The sequence below is a fragment of the Elephantulus edwardii genome, unplaced genomic scaffold, assembly GCF_000299155.1.
Source record: "Elephantulus edwardii isolate Elephantulus edwardi_28Jun2011 unplaced genomic scaffold, EleEdw1.0 scaffold00009, whole genome shotgun sequence".
NCBI classification, from domain to species: Eukaryota; Metazoa; Chordata; class Mammalia; order Macroscelidea; family Macroscelididae; genus Elephantulus; species Elephantulus edwardii.
Window position 1 is genome coordinate 9,300,900 of NW_006399759.1, and position 19,417 is coordinate 9,320,316.

At 45.6% G+C, this 19,417-nt stretch overlaps 1 protein-coding gene across 1 annotated transcript in view; it reads right to left on the bottom strand.

Annotated features, from left to right (window-relative positions):
• EFR3B (EFR3 homolog B (S. cerevisiae)) overlaps positions 1 to 19,417 on the bottom strand; it is a 132,482-nt gene that overhangs the window by 72,206 nt on the left and 40,859 nt on the right. Inside the window, exon 2 of the mRNA XM_006880620.1 lies at positions 1,621 to 1,697. Within this exon, the coding sequence (XP_006880682.1) occupies positions 1,621 to 1,697 (77 nt within the window). The remainder of the gene's footprint in view (positions 1 to 1,620; positions 1,698 to 19,417) is intronic.

The window sequence follows — 19,417 nt, forward strand, 5'->3', positions numbered from 1 at the left end:
TCCTATCTCCATACCTTTCAACCTCCAAATAAATATGTACTAAAAATTAAAGGCAGTAATAATAAAAACAAAAAATAAATTAGGTCTTCAACTTAAATTGTAGCCAACTTACTATGGAGTCATAGGAATGGAACCCCTTGTAGTCCAGTGACTGCTTGTACACATGTGTACATGTGTATGTATATGTGTATACACACATATAATAGAAACATGACACATCATCTATGTTGTTATGTACTGTTGAGTCAGAACGGACTCATAGCTGAGCCTCCAGGGGGTTTTCAGAGGCAGTAAATTGCGCAGGAGGAGACTGCCCATCTTTCTCTCACATGGTGGCTGGCGGATTCAAACCACATGACTTTGGGCTGGTAGTGCAATTCCTTAACATTAAGCCACCAGAGCTCCCTATACATGTGTGTGTATATATAGACATATGCCATATCTGTGTATATTCAGTTACTTGCTATGCATCTGAAAGTTGGACAATGATTAAAGATGACAGAAGAAGAATCAATGCTTTTGCGTTGTGGTGTTGGGAAGAATATAGAATATCCCAGGAGAACAAAACAAATATGTTACAGAGAAAGTGCCACAAGGGTGCTCCTTGGAGGCAAGGATGATGAAGCTTAATCTCACATATTTTGGGCATTTTGTCAGGAGGGACTGGTCTTTGCAAAAGGACGTCATGTTGGGAACAGTGGAGGGCCAGCAGAAGATAAGAAGACTCAGTGAGATGGGCTGACACAGTGACTATAACAACGGGTCGGAGTGTATCAGAGACGAGGATGGCACAGGATAGGGCAGGGTTTGGATTAATTGTTCACAGGATCGCAGTGCATTATGGTTTATTTGATGGTATTTAACAACAACAACATGAGTATAAGTGTGTGAGTGTGTACATATAAGAGTAAGTGTGTGCGCACACGTGTGTGTATGACAAGGCTTCATTAAGTGACTCAGAATGGAAACGAGTTGACTATCCAGCACAAAGATATCAACAGGAAGAAGCTGCAGTAATTAGAGACTTCCCCCGAGGACGCTGTAAATTATCTTCTAACTGCTCATCAAAAAGGGATCGTGGGTTCAGAGTTAGCGAGTCCATGACACCAGATCCTGACGTTTCTCAGCCCACAACCCAGAGATGTGGCCCTGTGAAGGGCATCTTGGCTAGTTAGAGAAGCAGCTTAGCAACAGAGACACGAGGTGTTCTGTTAGTGCACCCAGACACCCGGCAGTCACCACGGTGTTCCACGGAGGAGGACGTGGCTCCTGAGTCAGGACCCACGATGGGAGAGTGCTCACGCAAACAGCACGAGGTGCTACCATCAAGAGCGTCAGCAGCCTAGGGAGGGGTACAAATGAGGTGATGTCTCTGCTGTGCCGACTTGGCCAAAAGCAAGTCCCAACAAATCTGCAGCTGCCCCCTGCAGAATCTCATTTCAGAGAGATCCAAATGAGCTCATCCTTCACGTTCCCAACAGGGCCTCACCCGGATGGAGCTGTGGTCAGGGAGTCTGTCTGTCTGCGGACACCCAGAGTCACTGAGAGGCCTGCTCCACAGGCAGGAGGCCCCAAGGCCCCATCTGGGTGGTGAAAGCTGTGATGCCAGGTGTGACTCACCTCTGGGTCCTCAGGAAAGATGTTGTCAACCAGCCTCTTGTACCTGGGGCGTAGGGCGCCACAGCAGCCACATACACCTGGAACGAGAACAAGAAAACCCTTGAGCAAAGTCTCCTGCTCATCCTGGGGAGACCCAGGAACCAAATTCAGGCTGTTCCGTCTCCTAGACCCTGCTAGGGCCTTAGCCTTCCCTGGAGTTGACTTTCCCCCTGCTTCCCTGCCCTCAAATTCCAAGATATTTGCCATTATCATTTTATCACTTTTGCTGGGAGTCAGGCAGAGTGGTGTGAGGGCAAAACCACAAACAGGCACGTTATCATGTCAGGTTAGTAGAGCAAAGTGTGAAGGGTGAGGTGTCTATGAATGGTAGCATAACATCGAGCTGTGCCCACATATCCTACAATGTGTATATGTACACACACACACACACACTACCCACCCCAAATACACTCTCTCTTTCTCTTCTGGATGGAATTAAAAACTGTTTCCCGCAATTCAAGAACCTCTCTGGGGCACCTGTGCAGATGGGCTCCGTGGAGGGGACAGTAACTGCACCTTATTATTTCCTTCATTATCCCCCCCCAAGTTCCTCTACTGTCTGCCCCTCAGTCTTCCTCTATCATCCTCTCTCCTGGGAGCATTTCCATTACAGAATGTTACGTGAAACTACGATAAATTAACATTACCATTAATTATTAACATTTGAAAGTGCATCTTTAATGCAGTGTGACCGTGGTATTTGAGAGTGGTAGCATTTTAGAGTCGGCCAGGACCTTAAGGGCATCCAGTTCATGGTTCTCAAATGCCAGCCTCTGATGAGGTTCTCACCAGAATGGGGCAAAATGAGGCGGGGGAAAGATAAGGACGGGTGCATGCAGTATGTTTCAGGATGCCAAATTTATTCCATCTACAAGATCACCTGAGATCACATCTTTCTTGGGCATGACTGTTCTCACACTGGTCCCCAAACATGCTGTTGTTATTTAAAAGAATAAGAAAACCAAACACCTAACCCCTTGCCATAGGGTTGGTTTTGACTCACAGCCCCCCTTCCTTAGGGAACTCTGGTGGCCTCGTGCTAAGGAGCTGCCCTCCCAAAGGCGTGTGGTTTGAAGCCACCAGCTGCTCTGCAGGAGAAGGATGGGCAATCTCCTCCGAAAACCTGCTGGCAGATCAGCTGTGAGTCAGTTCTGACTTGATGGTACACAACAACCACGCCTTCATTGGGTTTCCTAGACCGTAAATCTTTAGGAAAACAGACTGCCCTCTTCAACTCAAATCACTGCTGTGGAGTTAGAACCAATGCGCATGTGCTGTGAAATGATGGTGGTAAAACAGATGCTAATAAAATCAACTCTGGCAAGAGAAAAAGTTGAGGACTCTAGGTGCCATCATAAAAAAAAAAAAGTTTCTGATTAATAAAGCGAATTGGAAAGTATGGGAGCCTTGCTCGCCTTCAACTTTTCTTCCCTGCAGAAATCTTCCCCTCATCGCCCCAGCATGCCGCAGGGATGGCAGGAAGGCCAGTGAGAAACTGGGAAAGTCCACTCTTCTTCCACCAAACAATCCCCCCACCGCCCCCACCCCGTTCTACCAATTAAAAATTAATTCTGTTTGTACACGTTCTCTACTTAAAATGCAAATAGGCTCTGGAAAGATTAAGCCGGTGGGTCATTCAGAAAAGAAAGAATTGCTTTTGTGGGAATTATGATAATCACACAAAGAGCTTTACTGGGGCGGAGAAAAGCAACTCTGATTGCAAAGAGGTGCAGGGTGGGCATACCAGGAGGGAGAAAGATATGCAGGGTTTGGCTCTAGGACTGATTTGGGTATTAGGGGCTCACTTGGGGAGGTCAAGGGGCAGTTTGAGGACCACGGGCACCCTGAGGGCAGGATTCTGCCATTCTGAGTCTCTCCCTGGCACTCAGGCTGCTGAGAGATATGTTCTTCGGCTAGAACTGCTGCCCTCAGTGAGGGTGAGGAAGCCTCAGCTCACCTGGTGCAGCTACAGCGACACTTCTCAAGGATGCCCAGGTCATGTGAGCAGGCTCTTTCCACAGCCTCCCACATACACTCTCTCAAACATGACCCCCACCCGCTCTTTACAATTAAGAAGGGGGGAAACAGACAGACTAGAAATATATCCCAGAGTCAAATTCTTCCTCAAATCTTTTCAGAAGGCCCATGAACTGAGCTTTCACTGGACAGAGGCCCACCTCACCGCTGCTGGGAAGCTAGACTGTGAAGCACAGCATTGCTGTGGGAATCCAGGGCAGGAATTACTAAGGGGACACACAGGGGCATCGATGCTGCCCGGGAGGTAAGGAGACTTCACAGAGCCTGCAGGCCTGGCTAGTGCTGGTCTGTGGACACCACTGCGGTTTCCTCCCAGTTGGCAATGCTGGCCCCTCTCCTGTCCTCTGCAGGGTAAAGCACTTTTCTTTGGTCCCTCCTTCTCCAGTCTACAGCCCTTCCTGGGAAGACCCCCTCCAAGCACTGGGCCTCCTGGAGCCACTAGCCCTGCAGTGGGAACCAGCCACATTCAAGGCGCACCGGCATGGAAGAAATGAGGCCAAAAGAGAGGTGAGTGCTCGGCTGCTAACGAGCAGAGTCAAGGCTCAGGTCCCTAACCCGCAGAGTGGTATCTGTTTTTTTATGTTCTTAAAATCTCTATGGATGCCACCTGGGTGTTGAAAGCAAGTAAAACTTGGCTATTCACCAAAATCATGTACGGTTTGTGTCCACACAGGGGTGAATGGGAAGAAAGGCTTGGTGAGCTACTTCCAGAAAAACTAGCCATGGAAAACCCTCCTGAGCGCAGCCCAACTGACCCATGGGGGATCCATGAGTCATGGCTGATGCAACATGTGGTCTAAGGCTTTTCACAAGGGTGGAGGCATCGTGACATGCGTTGGGCATTTCCTGCCTCGCTGTCCTTTCTTTCCAACCCCCACAGATCCTCAGAGGGCAGGGACTGGTGAGGCACAGTGGTCAACAGCTGTGAGCATTGAATCAAAGCTGGCCACCGCTGCTTCCCAGCCGTGTGATTGCACAAGGATTCTCTATGTACGTGTGTCCTTCTCATTAGTAGGGGCACAGAGCTCACCACCAGGGTAGCAAGGCAGGGCCTGGTGGGATCCCTTCAAAGCTGGCTGTATCTATCACCCCCTTTTTATCCCCTGGGCACAGCTGGGTCTTTTGAGGAATGTTGGCTGGTTACTGTGGGACGTCTCAGTGGGGCTGCCCTCACTGACCACTTACTCGGTACCACTGGTGAACGCTGATGGAGGCCCAGGAAGGTGGACTCCAGAACATGGCGCCAGAAGATCTCACTCACTGGGGTGGGTGTTGCAGCACCGCCACTCTCGAAGGTAGCTCGATGCACTCACTTACAAGTAACCGACACTGAACCTCCATCAACGCAGGCCACGGCCACGTTCCCAAACCCAGAACCCTGAGACTCCACAGCCTCCCCCTCAGCATCAACTCTAAAAACCCCAATTCAAATGAGACACAGTATGGAATGACAGGTAAACTAGAGTCAAATGTTGCTGAAATGAAGCAAGGTGTGAGGCCTGGGGAGAATGCAGGGGGGGGGGGAAAGAAGGAGAAAGGGTGGGGAGTGGAGAGAGAGAGAGAGAAACTCATGCTATCTGCACTGCAGTAAGGGATTGAAAGCACGTGCAGGAGAAGTGCAGACTCTGGAAAGCAGAACTGTGCTGAATCTCTGGAACCGTGCTGTTTCAAACACGACAACGTGAGTGGTGTTGATGCTTGGGAAAGCAGAGGGTCAGCAAACGTGAGGAAGGCTCTCAGCAGGATGAACTGACAATGATTTCAAAAGGAACTGAAACACAGTGGAGATTTGGGGGGAAGGTGTGAGAGTGGACAGGGTTCCTTCAATCCACTGCATATTGGGTTGCTATGTGTTCACTGGATGGTGCCACCACCACCACAACAACAAATACCATAAAGAGAGTCTCAAGGACCAAAAGATACCTGAAATCATGTCTACCCAATGCCTTGCTTTCATACTCACAGTACAAACTGGCACATTAAAACCTCTGAGAAATACTATGGAAAAGTAGCCTATTTGAATATGTTTAAATGAACATATTTCCATTTTTCACTCAAAATCCCTCAAGTTGGCCACCTCAGTGCTATTCCCAGCATGGAGGTGTCACAAGCCCACTATAAACTTTCCTGATTAGTAAGAGGTATTTAAAAGTCCAAAGAGGAGAGAGGAGGGGCTGAGAAGCCTGAGGGTGGGGAGGGGAGAAATCACAGCCTCGCAGAGTTTGGAGGGTGAGGCAGGGGCTAGAGGAATTAGGAGAGATCCAGTGAGGATCTGAAAAGGTGGGGCAGGAGTGGGCATAAATCAGTGGTGATTCATTTTAGAAAGCACAATATATGGGAATGATATATGGAACACAATGTGGATAAAGGAATTCAATGTAGACAAGTAAGACACAATGCATAAACAATACTCACATACACATGCACAAAAAACCTAACCAAAATATCATCTCACTGCCATCATGGCTGACCCTCTACTGGGTTTCCAAAGCTGAAAATCGCAGGGGGGTTACACAGTTGTAAAGTAATTACCACTGTGATGTGGACCTTCAACAGTCTTCTCTCGGAAACAGTTCTTGTCTATTAGGTGGAGGATAGAAAAATATATGATACTGAAAATGTAATACACTGAGGATTGTGCCAACATCAGAGTTGACAAGTACTGCATTCAAGACCTGGCCCTGCCATTGCACTTTGAGACTCAGTTTCCTCATCAATAAACTAAGAGGACAAGATTTTCTCTAAAATAGTTTTATGATCAAAGTTACAGACCATCTGCCACAGAATCTAGAAAGGGGGAGATCTTCTTCCTAGAGGAGAGGGGGAGCAAGAAGGGGTCATACATGTGAAGAGACAGCAGGGTGCTTTACCCCCGTGTTGTCAGCTTCAGCTCCAAAATACACTGTGTCAATCCATTCACTTTATCTTTACGACAACCCCCAGGAGTAGGCACTATTTTTATCCCCATTTTACCGATGTGGAAATCGAGGCACAAAGATGTTAAATTACCTGCCTAGAATCACAGAGTTATGAAGTGACAGAACCAGGGCTTGAATCAAAAATAGATCTTGTCCCTGAGGTCACATTCTTCATTACAACACTAGGAGAGAGAAGCAATTGTCATGGGCTGCTTCTTGCTGGAGTGTGCCATTGAGCTGACTAGGGTTCATGTTGTTGTTGTTGTTATGTGCCATCGAGTTGATTGTGACTCATAGCGACCCTATGTACAAGAGCCCTAAACGCCATTCTATCCTGTGCTAACCTCGCCGTCTCAAACACACTCATTCCCACCACTCTACTCACAGAATCGATCCATCCCATCAAGGGTCTTCCTCTCCTGTGCCGTCCCTCCATTCTCCCAAACATGATGTCCCTCTCCAAGGACCAGTCCCTCCTTGCAACATGCGCAAAATATGTCAGACGAAGCTTCAGAATCCTTGACTCCAAGGAGCACTGGGCCTTCACCCTCTCCAGGACAAACCTGTCTGTTCTCCTAGCAGTCCATGGTATATTCAACTCTCTTCTCCAGCACCACAGCTCAAAGACATCAATTCTCTTTCTATCATCTCTATTCACTGTCCAACTCTCCAATGCATAGCACGTAATTGCCAAGACTATAGCCTGGAGCAGGGGCACCTTAGTCTCCAGCCTGATGTTATTGCAGCCCTATAAAGAGCAGATCTGAACCTTGCCTTGTCCTGGGCCATTCTCACCACCTCTGAAATGTTTGAGCCCACTGTTACAGTCACTGCATCCATCCATCTCCTTATCTTCCCCTCTCTCCCAGGCAGGCTTGTTCCAAGAACTGTCAGCTCCTGACAACATTCCCAAAAGATGTGTCAGAGGCGTGTTTGTTCTTTTGGTAGCCCATGGGATATTCAGTATGATTTTCCAACACCACAATTCAAAGGCACCAATTCTTCTGTCCTCCAAGCTAAAGGCACAAAGAGGAAACGAAAGAACCACCAGGGAAGTGTATCTCAAACAGCAAAGTGCAAATGAATCACCTGGGGATCTTGTTAAAACGTAAATTCTGACTCAGTAGGTCAGGAGTGGAGCCTGAGGTTTCCACCACGCTCCCAGATGACGTGCATGCCCTGGTCCAGGGACTACACCTTGAGTCTGCAAGGCTGCAGAGCCCTGGTGGTAAAGAAATTGGGCTCTGGGGTAAGCTCAGGCTAAAATCCCAGCTGGTGCAGTCTCCCGCTACACGACTTGGAGAAAGTTCTTGTCGTTAGATTCCAAGGAGTCTGCTCTAGCTCCTAATATTCCAGGTATGACAGAACAAAGTGTTGCCTGGTCCTACAATATCATCACAATGGTCGCTATGTTCGCACACTGTGGGCCAATTCACCTCACTGCAGGTCTTTGGGGTTTTTTTGCTGACTCTCTACTTCCCTGAGCCTGAGAACGATGCCCTGCTTCAGAGACCGACCTCACCTGATAACATGCCCAAAGTGTGCGCAATGAAATCTCACCACCTTCACTGCTAAGGATTATCCTAGCTGCCTTCCAAGATGGGTTTGTTTGATCTTCTGGCAGTCCACGGTATCTTCAATATTGCAACCAACATTGTAAGTCAAGTTTCTCCATTTAGAAAATGAAGGATGGATCCTTCCCAGAGGGCAGGTGCAGGGATTAAAGGAGAGAGTGTATCAGCAGCACCAAAACCACTGCTTCTGAGCTGATTCTGATTCACCAACACCCCACCCCCCCCATCGAGTTTCCAAGGCAGTAAATCCCAACAGGATGAGACCGCTTAATCTTTCTCTCACGGAGCAGCTAGTGGATCTGAACTGCCAATCTTCTGGTCAGCAGCCCAACACTTAAGTGCCTTCCTTCCAGTCCCTTGAAGAAAAGACTAGGAAAATCAGGCTGGGGCCAGATGAGGACAGCTCTTAGCATCAGGTAGAAGACTGAGGTTCTGCTTAAATTAACAGAGTTCTGGGAGCTCCCTGAGCACTGGCTGACAAAGATGATCAATCCAGAGGCAATAAAAAAGATGAGACAAGACAGAGAAGGTAAGGCAGAGAGATGCATGAGTGAATCATCCGACAGCTCCAGGTGAGGGGACAAATGCCTGAACTGGAATGATCCCATCAAGACAGAATCCCAAAGGACTAGACGGGACACTGAGCTTCTTTTAGAATTGATGGAAAAAAATTGGGAACAGGTAACGGTGATGGTTACACAACATGCTAAACACAGCGTCACTGAGTTATACAGATGAACATGCTGAAATGGTAAATGTTTTGTTGCAAAACCCTCTGGAGGGTTAGTTAGCAGTCAATTCCAACTCCACAGCAATGAGTATTAAACACACACATACACACACACACACACACACACCCCTACAAGTGGCCAGGGGTGAGGTAGTATGAGAAAGGACTAGAGTTTTTCAAGCCATGACAAGATAACAGCAGTAGCCCAGGCAGAAAGAGAGAAAGCAGGGAAGGCTGGGGTGGAGGCGGGGACCCCTTTTTGGTTGGTTCATCAGGTGTCTGGGGAGAAGGGTGAAGCCCAGGAAGAGATCACGCCTAAGGCTCTGAGGTCATCCTCTGAGACATGACCACTGACTCTTTTAGGGGAGCCAGTGATTCAGACGAAAAGAAGCAGGAGTAAAGACAGAGCCGCCCAGCATGGTGGCTGTCTCACAAGCAGAGAAGGTAACAAGCACTGAGGTGCAATCTCTAAATTGGGGCCCCCTTCTGCTAGTTAGTTTCAAGATGGGCTGATGTTGCTCAGTGATTCTCAACACAAACAATGTCCCTTCTCTTGTCTGGGTGCCCCAGCCGGGAGCCTTGCCTATTTGTGGGCCTGGGATTTCATTCCACACTTTGCCTGCCATCTCTTTGGACTTAGACTCCAGACAGTGCTCCCTCTGCACCACCACCCTCTCACTTGCTAAGCTCTGGCCCGTCCTCTCCTCTTCTTCATGGCTTTGTTGCAGGGAGCTCTGGTGGGCTAGTGGTTAAGGAGTTGCGCTGCCAGCTTAAATGCAAGCAGTTGTAGCCACTGGCTGCTCCTCTGCTTGGCTTCCCCATGCAATTCGCCGTCTCTGAAAATCCACCAAATTTTCGAGGGTTCTGACACCCGAGTATTTAACTTTTCTTTTTGTATTTCTCTGTACCTCCCCAAGCCATTTAGGACCTTAAAACTCCTAACAGTGGTCCCCAAACAGGGTTTCTCCCTTGTTTTTAAAAAATAAAGCATAAAAACTCTTCACAAACCCAGTTTTGGGGAAAATAAGGCAGAAAAAGAAAACAGCTTTGGGAGAGAAGGCAGAAAGAATACAGGAAAAAGTAATAGAGAAGTTTTTTGTTTGTTTTTAAGAAACCACAAGGTGAATTTTAAAAGAGGTGGGGTGGATAACTGTGAGGCAATATCCTAACTGGAGGAGAGAAACACAAGAAAAGTCACCAGAGAAAACAACCCTAAAGCCATTACTTTACTATCATATCTATTTCATTTAAGACAGGAGCTAAAGAGGGGTTTTTTTTGGAATCTTAGCCAGAGGCAGAAAGCCAGCACAGGACTCCACACTTCTGGGCAGTAATTAAAGCTGAAGGCAGGCAGCAAAGTTCTTCTCTTTGATAAGGCAAAGAGCAGGGAGCGTCTGGTCAGCAGTTCCTGGCCTTCAGGGGCCAGGGCGGCTCAGAAAGTGCCAGGAACACACCAACACCCCTAGAACAGAACACTTCCAATCAGAAGGAGAACTCAAGGTCAGCTGCAACCTAGTCAGTTTTGACTCATCAAAATAAAATAAAACTCAATGCCATCAAGTCGGAAGCAATTCATAGCTGACTCCTCAGTGGGTTTTCAGAGTCTGTAAATCTCATGAGAAGAGACTGCCTATCTTTCTCCCCTGGGGCAGCTAGTGGATTCAAACCTCCTGCCTTTGTGTTGGCAGTGTAATACCTTACCTCTAGACTACCAGAGCTCCCTGATTCTGAGTCATAGCAACTCTGTAAGATAGATAGGGATGCCTTATAGGGTTTCTATTATGTTTAATAAAACATTTTTTTAAATGGGAAACCAACTTTGTTTTAACAGGAGACTATAACCAATCATTGTTTACACATCTCTTTATCTCCTGCTGCTGCTATTCATTCTTAATGCCAGCACACAGAAGTAAGTGGGGTTTAATTTACAGCCACGAACCCTTTCATGCTAAACCTTTTTATTTCTGAGAAAGCACCATGCAGCAGGCCCTCTCTCACTCTCTGGGGATCATGTCTGGCAGAGGCAACCATCGTACACTGAAGGTAAATGCACTATGGGTCCTCTTCTGTCATTAGGGTCTCCCATCTTATTATCTGCCCCCCCCATGTCTTTTGGTTATTTTATTTTAATATACAAAATTTTTTTATAATGGTTTACTAACAAGTTTCATATACATTGTTTTCACAACTAATCTTTCCAATTTCCTTTACCCAGACCTCCCTCCACCCATCGAATTATGCGACCCTATGATTAACGCCCCCTGCGCATTCTCACCCTCTGCTCCCTCTCTTCTCCCCTTGGATCCTCATACACATTTTATTAGTTATCTATTTCTACCATAATGGTCTTATATAGTATTTGTCCTTATGGGAATGAATTCTTTTACTTAATAATGCTTTCCAGTTCCTCCCAAGTTAGGTAGTAACTTACAAAATCATTGCAATGGCAAAGTTTAACAGGACAACAAGTAACAAATGTTTCCAACAATCACATCTGCTCCTGTTTCCCTGTTTCTCTCTCTTGCATGTTCCACCTATCTGGAATGTTCTTCTCTGAATCCATCAATCTTCCATTCTCAACTCTGATGGCCCCCTGACTGGAGTCATAGCTGAGACTCCAGCAGGTTTTCACACGGGAGGAGACTGCCCAATCCTCTCCCGTGGAGCAGCTGGAAGATTCAAACTGTGTATCTTTGGGATTTCAGTGCAGCTTCATACCACTAGGTCACAAGAGTCCACCTTGTTGCTCTTGAGATGATTCCGAATCATAGTGACCATATCAGAGTAGGGAGCTCTGATGGCCTAGTGTAAGGGGTTGTGCTGCAAATACAAAGGCGTGAGGTTTGGATCACCAACTATTCCATGCGAGAAAGATGGGCAATCTCCTCCTGTGTGATTTACAGATTCTAAAACCCCAGTGGAGGGCCAGCCATGAGTTGGTTCTGACTCAATGGCACATAACATGACCACCATCAGACATAAGAGATCCGCTCTGTAAGGTCTCTGAAGCTGTCATCTCTACAGAAGCAAACTGTCACACTTTTATCCTGCGGAGAGGGTGGTGGGATCTAAACACCTACCAACTTAACAGTCAAGCATTTAACTGCTGTGCCACCATGGATCATGATCTGTGTCTGTCTTTGCTGTATCCCTGGGCCCAGGGCAGGGTCTAGGAGGCACTCACTGGTAGAATTCTAGTCTTCCACGCAGGGAACCTGACTTGACTCTAGCTAATGCATCTCATGTGCAGCCAACTACCCATCTGTCAAATGAGGCTTCTGTGTCGCTGTGATGTGTGAAACAGGTTTTTCAACGAAGCTTCCAGACAAGATGGTCCTATCCAAAACCTCACAGCTGCTGGCAGCTTCCACCTGGTCTGTCAGCAGTACCTGCATCCCATAATTACCGCACACCGGGGCCGCGCTTCTCCTCTGTTCTGCTTGTCTGACCTTATTTGTTTGATTCATCTCTTCCCCTGAGTGGAGCCATCCACTATCCAGAGTGAGTGGTGGTCTAAAACAAACACCTCAGAAATGAAACATACTTTTCAACATCCAAGCCCCTGTCCCAAAGTCTCAGGCAGCATCAGAGTCTCCGAGTGGAGCAAATGGTTCACATGCGTGGCTGCAAACCTGAAGACTGGGGTTCAAGTCGACTCTGGGGAACCTCGGGAGAAAGGTCTGGTGATCTACTCTGAAAAATATCAACCACTGGAAACTGTGGAGCACAGTTCTCTGCTGGCACACGGGTCCCCATTACTGGAACTGACCCTAAGGCCATTCATTAGCTCTGCATCATGTGTCAGGTCCATGAAAGACACCTTTGAATTCCCTCCTCCTTCATGACTGCTTTGTGCTGCTCTCTAATATCTCACACATGCCAGTGTTTACCACCTGCCCTGTCCAAGCACAAGGGCAACCACTTGAATTGCATGTATCATCGCAGTAGGGAGCTCTGGTAGCTTAGTGACAAGGAAAATCCCCGACAATCTGAAGGCACTCAAATCCACCAGCTGCTCCACTATGCAATTTACAACCTGTAAAAACCCACTGGAGGGTCAGCTGTGAGTTGATTCCCATGAAATAACACATAATAATGACTCACGACAACACTGGACTGGATGTTCCCTTATTATCATTTGAGAGATAAAGAAGCAGGACCAGAGAGGTTAAGTGTCCAGCCCAAGGTCACACAGTCTGCATTTGCTTCTGTCACTCTGCTCCCTGTTGGTGTCATCAGTGGGGAACTGTGCTGTTAACTCAAAGGCAGCACCTCTCTTGTCATTTGAATTCACCGGAGGCTCCGGCAGAGAAAAAAGGGTGGTATCCTCCTGTGTGATTGCCACCCTCCAAAACCTGCTGGAGGCCAGGCTATGAGCTGGTTCCGATTCAATGGCAATGAGTATTTTCCCCCTAAAAATACACCTTGACTAATCCTTTAGATTGATCCCGTGCTTGCCTGTGTCACAGCCACAGTGCTAAAAGGCTTCCCGACACCCAGTTCTTGCAAATACCACCTGGTCAGTCTCCTCATTCCAATTCACTCCACTTGAAATTTGGTGGCAAATCTTCACTTTAATTTTGTTTTCCTCACAGTGAGAGTGCCACCGTGCAGCCTAGTTTTCAACAAGGGAGGCCATAAAGGTGGATGGTTGTTCCTGGCCTTGTGTGTCCCTTACTGTCGAGCCTCTCAGCATGCTCTGTCCTGGACAGCCTTTCTCAGGGGCCACCCCACCATCCAGAGGAGCAGCCCGTGTCTCCATCCTGCTGTGGACAGGTGTTTAGGTACCGGGGACCATGCAGGAGCTGGGGACAGCAAAGGCACAGGAAGGACCTGGGGCTGTGGAGTCTTTGTGCATGAGGGGATGCAGCGCCTGACACCTACAGAGTGTTTCTAGAAGCCTCGTTAACAATACCATCCAGCCCTGTCATTACTGCACACTCTGTCACTTCAGTCTCTGCACATTCCCTGCACCGTATCATCTTAGTCAATCTCCTCCCGCTGCTCACGAAGGCACACTATTTCAGTGACTCAGGTGGTTTTTCCTCTGCAGCGAAACTGTAAATTTCTCAGGTCTCCTTTCCTTCTGACCTCAGTACAGTCTCCCAAGCTCAGCAGGACACCTGGGAAGCTGGTGTGACAGTGACTTCACCTGCCTTTAGTCCCTGCCAGGCCTTTTTTACAAACATCAACACCATTATCCTCATTCACCAGGAAAAATGTCTGTTTTGTTCAAATTGATTCATATTTATTTTCTTAGCTTTATAGTCCCTTTGTAAAGGCCAGAGCTGGACTTGGCTATTCCTTTCACCAAAGCAAAGGAATTGTTTTTAAACAATTTACAATAAAAAGTAACCCAGGACAAATGGCACAGATGACCCTTTCAAAAGAATTGGAGGAAACTGTACAAGGTTCAGAGAGAGAAGCACATCTGAATCCAGGCCCTACTGTGAGCACCAGGCTCTGAGTTCAGCTAGTGTAACTGGAACTCTAGCAGTGTATACAGTACTTATTTCATGGTGTGAGGAAGGGGAAGATGCTTAAAATAGGTCAGTTCTGCCGTCAAGGAACTTAGTCTCTTGTTGGGAACCGAAACCTACATCCACTTGAAGTTAAGGATATGTCACAGTGAGACTAAGGAGTTAAAAAAACTGAGGACATTGCCAAGTTGGGTCAATCCAGGAGGGCTTCCTGGAAGAGGTAAGCACTACATTGGATCACCAGGTTTGGAGAGACGTGGTAAGTGTTGATGAGTTCCTGAAAACAAAAATCAGTCCTTCAAAAGGGAAAATGTAAGAAAACGTAAAATGTTTCCTCTTTTCCTTTGTCTCAGATTTTAAAAGGAATATGCATGTTTGTGTGTGTAAAGCTTATAAAATTTTTTAAAATATAATAATTATGTATAATTACACTACTCAGGACAACTCTTAAAGTTTTGGTGTATTTAGTCTTTCTGTGTTTATCAATATTTATAAATACATATATAAAATAATTAGGCATTATCTACTCCTATTTCACCTCAAATAAGAACTATCTGGAAACTTGGGCTCTGTCACCTTTATCAGACTCATTTTTTTGTGACACAAATTATTTGTCTAATTCAGGACGGCCAGCATCAAATCATCCCAGTGTAGTAATGCCCACAATATCAATCTTGCTGTATTCCATTTCATTTTTGACAACTTCCATTTTTCCTAGATTGATATGATTGGAGTACCAGAGGAAGTATTACAACAAACAGAGGCAGCCCTTGCTCTGCAGAAATTATTACACAATTCATGAATATCACAGACAAGTAAAATCTAGCTGAAGGTAATTTATAACTTTGCGTCTCAGATTCAGGTCATGTCCTCCCCAACTTTCCGGGTTATCACCTAGGATCACATCTCAGAGGACGATTGTGATTATCACATCATTGCCTATCTGTCGAACCACATTGTTCCGGAACCTCCAAACTGCACTGAGAATCAGTCCTGTCGAAGCCGACATAAAATCTTAATCATCACACGTAGCATAGTATTAAAGCCAGTTTTCTTCTTCTTCTCTTCCTTTTTCATTGTGGTTTGGATGAAAAAAGTTTACAGAGCAAATGCATTTCCATTCAAGAGTTGATACATATTTTGTTTCATCACATTAATTGCAATTTCTTCAAGTAATACTGTTCCCATTTCCTCACTGGATTCCCTGTACTCCTGCCCCATGCCGTCCTCTGAGCCCTGCTTTGGGAAAACGCTGCCTTTTGATCTCTCATGGCTAACAGTGCTGATGAATACACTCCTCACAGCATTACTGCTCCTTTCACAGGCCTGTCGCCAGCCTGCAGGGGTGGGTTCAGTTCAAGACTGAAGGGCTGAGGGATTTCGGGTTCCACCAGTGTCTCTTAGATCACTAATTCTGGTGTTTTTTTAAAAAAAGTGATTTTCAGTGTTGTTCTATATTTTTCTGCTGGTTTTGAAGCATCTTCCTTCTAGTGGTGGTCCCAAGAGACAGGGAATGGAAAAATTCAGTGTTTTTGTCTTATAAACATCTACCTGCTTACTAATTCATTTTTAAAAATCTTATTTCAAAGGCTACTTACTACACATCCTTTGACCAGCCCCTGATTTATTTAAGCATTCTTTATTGTCGCTTCCAGTTTTTCATTATTCTGAATGATGCAGCAATTTATCCTCAGTAATTAAAGCCGGAAGTCAGGCCTGGAGAGCCTGGTTTTGCTTTATTGGTGATATGGAAATCAGGGCCTTGTGACTGGGCTCGGACACAGGTGACAGAGCCCACGTTTCCAGATAGTTCTTATTTGAGGCGAAATTAAATAAGGGCTGAATTCTCCCTGAGGTTTGGGCAAGATCTTGCCTGGCTTCACAGACAATAGCTGTCAGTGGCTGACCTTTGAGAGCTTCTGGAGCTTTCTGACTAGTCTTGGGTAATCTGATTGCCACCTTAATTGAAAATGGGGATTTAAAATGAGAGAATCATATCTGGCTGATCTAACTTCAGGCCTTCAATTCTTTGCTCATTCCAAGTTTGCCTAAGCTTTGTTATCTTTCTCCAAGTTACAATACATAAAAATAAACAGCATTTTTCCATTCCCTGTCCCTTGGGACAGTCACTAGCAGGGAAGTGTTGTTAAAATAATTTTCAGGAGCCAGACAGCCTGATGTCATATTCCAGGCCCCTCTCCCCACAAGCTGCGTGAACTTAGGCTGCTTATCCACAGGCCTAGAATAAAGGAATTGACTTCATAGTGCTGTGATAAAACTAGAGAAGTCAGTGCAGGTAGAGTTCTTAAAACAACTCGTTAACAATCATCATTGTCATCAATATTATTAAGACACAACTCAAAACTTATTGCCTTCAAATGAGAACTGACTCACAGATGACCCTCCAGTGGGCTTGTAGAGGCTGTGAATCATGGATCAAATAATCCATCTTTCTGCCTCAGACCAGCTGGCGCATTCAAAGGGCCAGGGTTGCTATGTTGTTGTTAAGTGCTGTTGAGTCCAACTGATATCCATCCCATGAACAACAGATCTGAGTTCTCTGTCTTATCATGCGCCATCCTTTATCACCTTTGACACATCTGAGTGGATTGCTGCAGACATTGTATCAAGCCATCTCTTGAGGGTCTTCCTCTCCTTTGCTGACACTTCACCTTTCTAAGCATGACGTCCCTTTCCAAGGAATAGCTTCTCCTAACAACATGTCCAAAATATGTGAGGTGAAGCTTCATTTGCCATTCTGGATGCACTTTCTCTAAGACATATCTGTTTGTTCTTTTGGCAGTCTATGAAATATTCAGTACTCTTCTCCAACACTACAACTCAAAGCCATCAACTCTTTTTCTGCCTTACTCACTGTCCAGCTCTCAGATGAATAGCAGTTAAGTGGAAAGACTGTGACGTCAGTTAGGCACACTTCAGTCTTTAAATAGACACCGCTGCTCTACAGGACTTTGGAGAGAGCTAAATGACAATTATTGTTAAATTCCCTTTTCTAATTTAGGAGAAAGAAGGTAGGGTGGATGGAACAAAATAGAATGTTAAAGCAAAAAGGGTCCCTAGCTTAGATAAATTGTTGTTGCTGTTAAGTGCCGTTGAGTCGCAGGCGACTCATAGCGACCCTATGAAGGAGAGTCCTCTACGCTTGGGTGCCTTTCATCCTCTCTTCAGGTTCACAGGGTTTCTGGAGGCTCCTCCTAGATAAATTAATCTATCCAATTTATCGTAACATATTTATTACCTTAAGTTTAGGTTCAATATATATATATATATTTCAGCTTTACAGTGTTAGATAAACAAAATGACTCTCAGAAAAAGTATTTGACTCATCTTCCTGCAATCAAATCTGTTGTAGAGGAAGTGCAACCAGGGTGCTCCTGAGAGGGAAGGACTGTGAAACGGCAGCTCATGTACTTTGGACATGTTGTCAGGAGGGACCAGTCCTTGGGAAGAGACTCGATGCTGGGAAAGGTGGAGGGTCATTGTAAGAGGAAGACCCCCAACAAGGTGGACCAACGCAGTGACGGTTACATAGACTCAAATGTATCACAGATAGTGAGGCTGAAGGTGCAGACCTGTTGTTCATAGAGGTGCTATGAGTTGTGGTCAACTCAACAGCACCAAACAACTATATTAACCATTTTTTGTGTAAGTAGTGCTAAATACAATATTTAACAAAACTTTGAAGAAATAAAAATATTAAAGATGATTTGAAAGGGGATATTTCCAAGTTACTTCTTAAATGTACACTCTGGTGCCCCTTCATCGCGATGTCTACCCACTATTGGGTTACTATGTTCCAGATAACTCAAATATATCCATCTTGTCTCCATAATTAGCATCACAAGGGAATAAAAGGAAGGGCCCTAAAGTCTTTCATCCTTATTTTATTCTTGGAGCATGAAGTACACACAACTGTTAAGATATCTAAATTCAATTAGTGGTTGCCGGGCTTGGGAGGGAACGGAAAATGGAGAGCCACTGCTTACAGCAGGACACTGAGAGGTTGTTGATGGAACAACTTGGAACTGGACAGTAATGATGACTGTACACTGAACTGTACGTGTGAAAACAGTTGAATTAGCAGGAGGAAAAAAAATAAAGACATCTGATCCCGTCAGATACACGATTATCTTTGGGAGGCCCAAGGGCCATGCTTTTCATGGAAACGTACGAAAGCATTGTCACCATGACTGTAAACCCAAAACTCAAGCCCAGTGCCATCTTTCTGGTAATTCCAAATGATAGCAACATGCAGGATAGAATAGAACCACCCAGAGGATTTCCAAACTATCATTTTCAAGGAAGCCAATTGTGACTTCTTCTCCAGTAGAGCAAGCAGCTGGTAGGTTCAAACGGCTAATCTCTTGGTTAGTAGCTGAACAACTTAACCAATACATCATCAGGGTTTCTATGACAATCACCAGCTCACATTTTTTGAGCCAGTCTGTACCACTTAAGTGTTAAGCTCTTAACACTTAATCTGAATTACTTAATTTAATCTTTATAACAAGCCTGTGAGGTCGGTACATTACCCTGATTTATAGATGACACCCAGCTCTTATCCAATGTTGATGGCTTTAGATTCAGTAACAAAGGCCCCACACTTGTGGCTGTGCACTGTGGAACAGATTCCAACTCACAGAAAGACTGTATGACAGAGTAGAACTACCCCATTGGGTTTCCCAGGCTGTTATCCTTAATAATTAAAAACCAGATGCAGCAATATATTGACAGGAAACTGCCAGAAATCCAAGCCAGATTCAGACGGGAACAGGAAATGAGGGACATGATTGGTGATGTCAGATGGATCTTGGCTTAACGCATACAATACCTGATAGATGTTTACCTGTATTTTATTGACTATGCAAAGGCATTGAACTGTGGAGGTCATAATAAATTATGAATATTTCATAGAATGGGAATTCTAGAACACTTAATTGTACTTATGTGGAACCTGTACACAGGCCAAGAGGCAGTCCTTCAAATTGAACAAGGTGA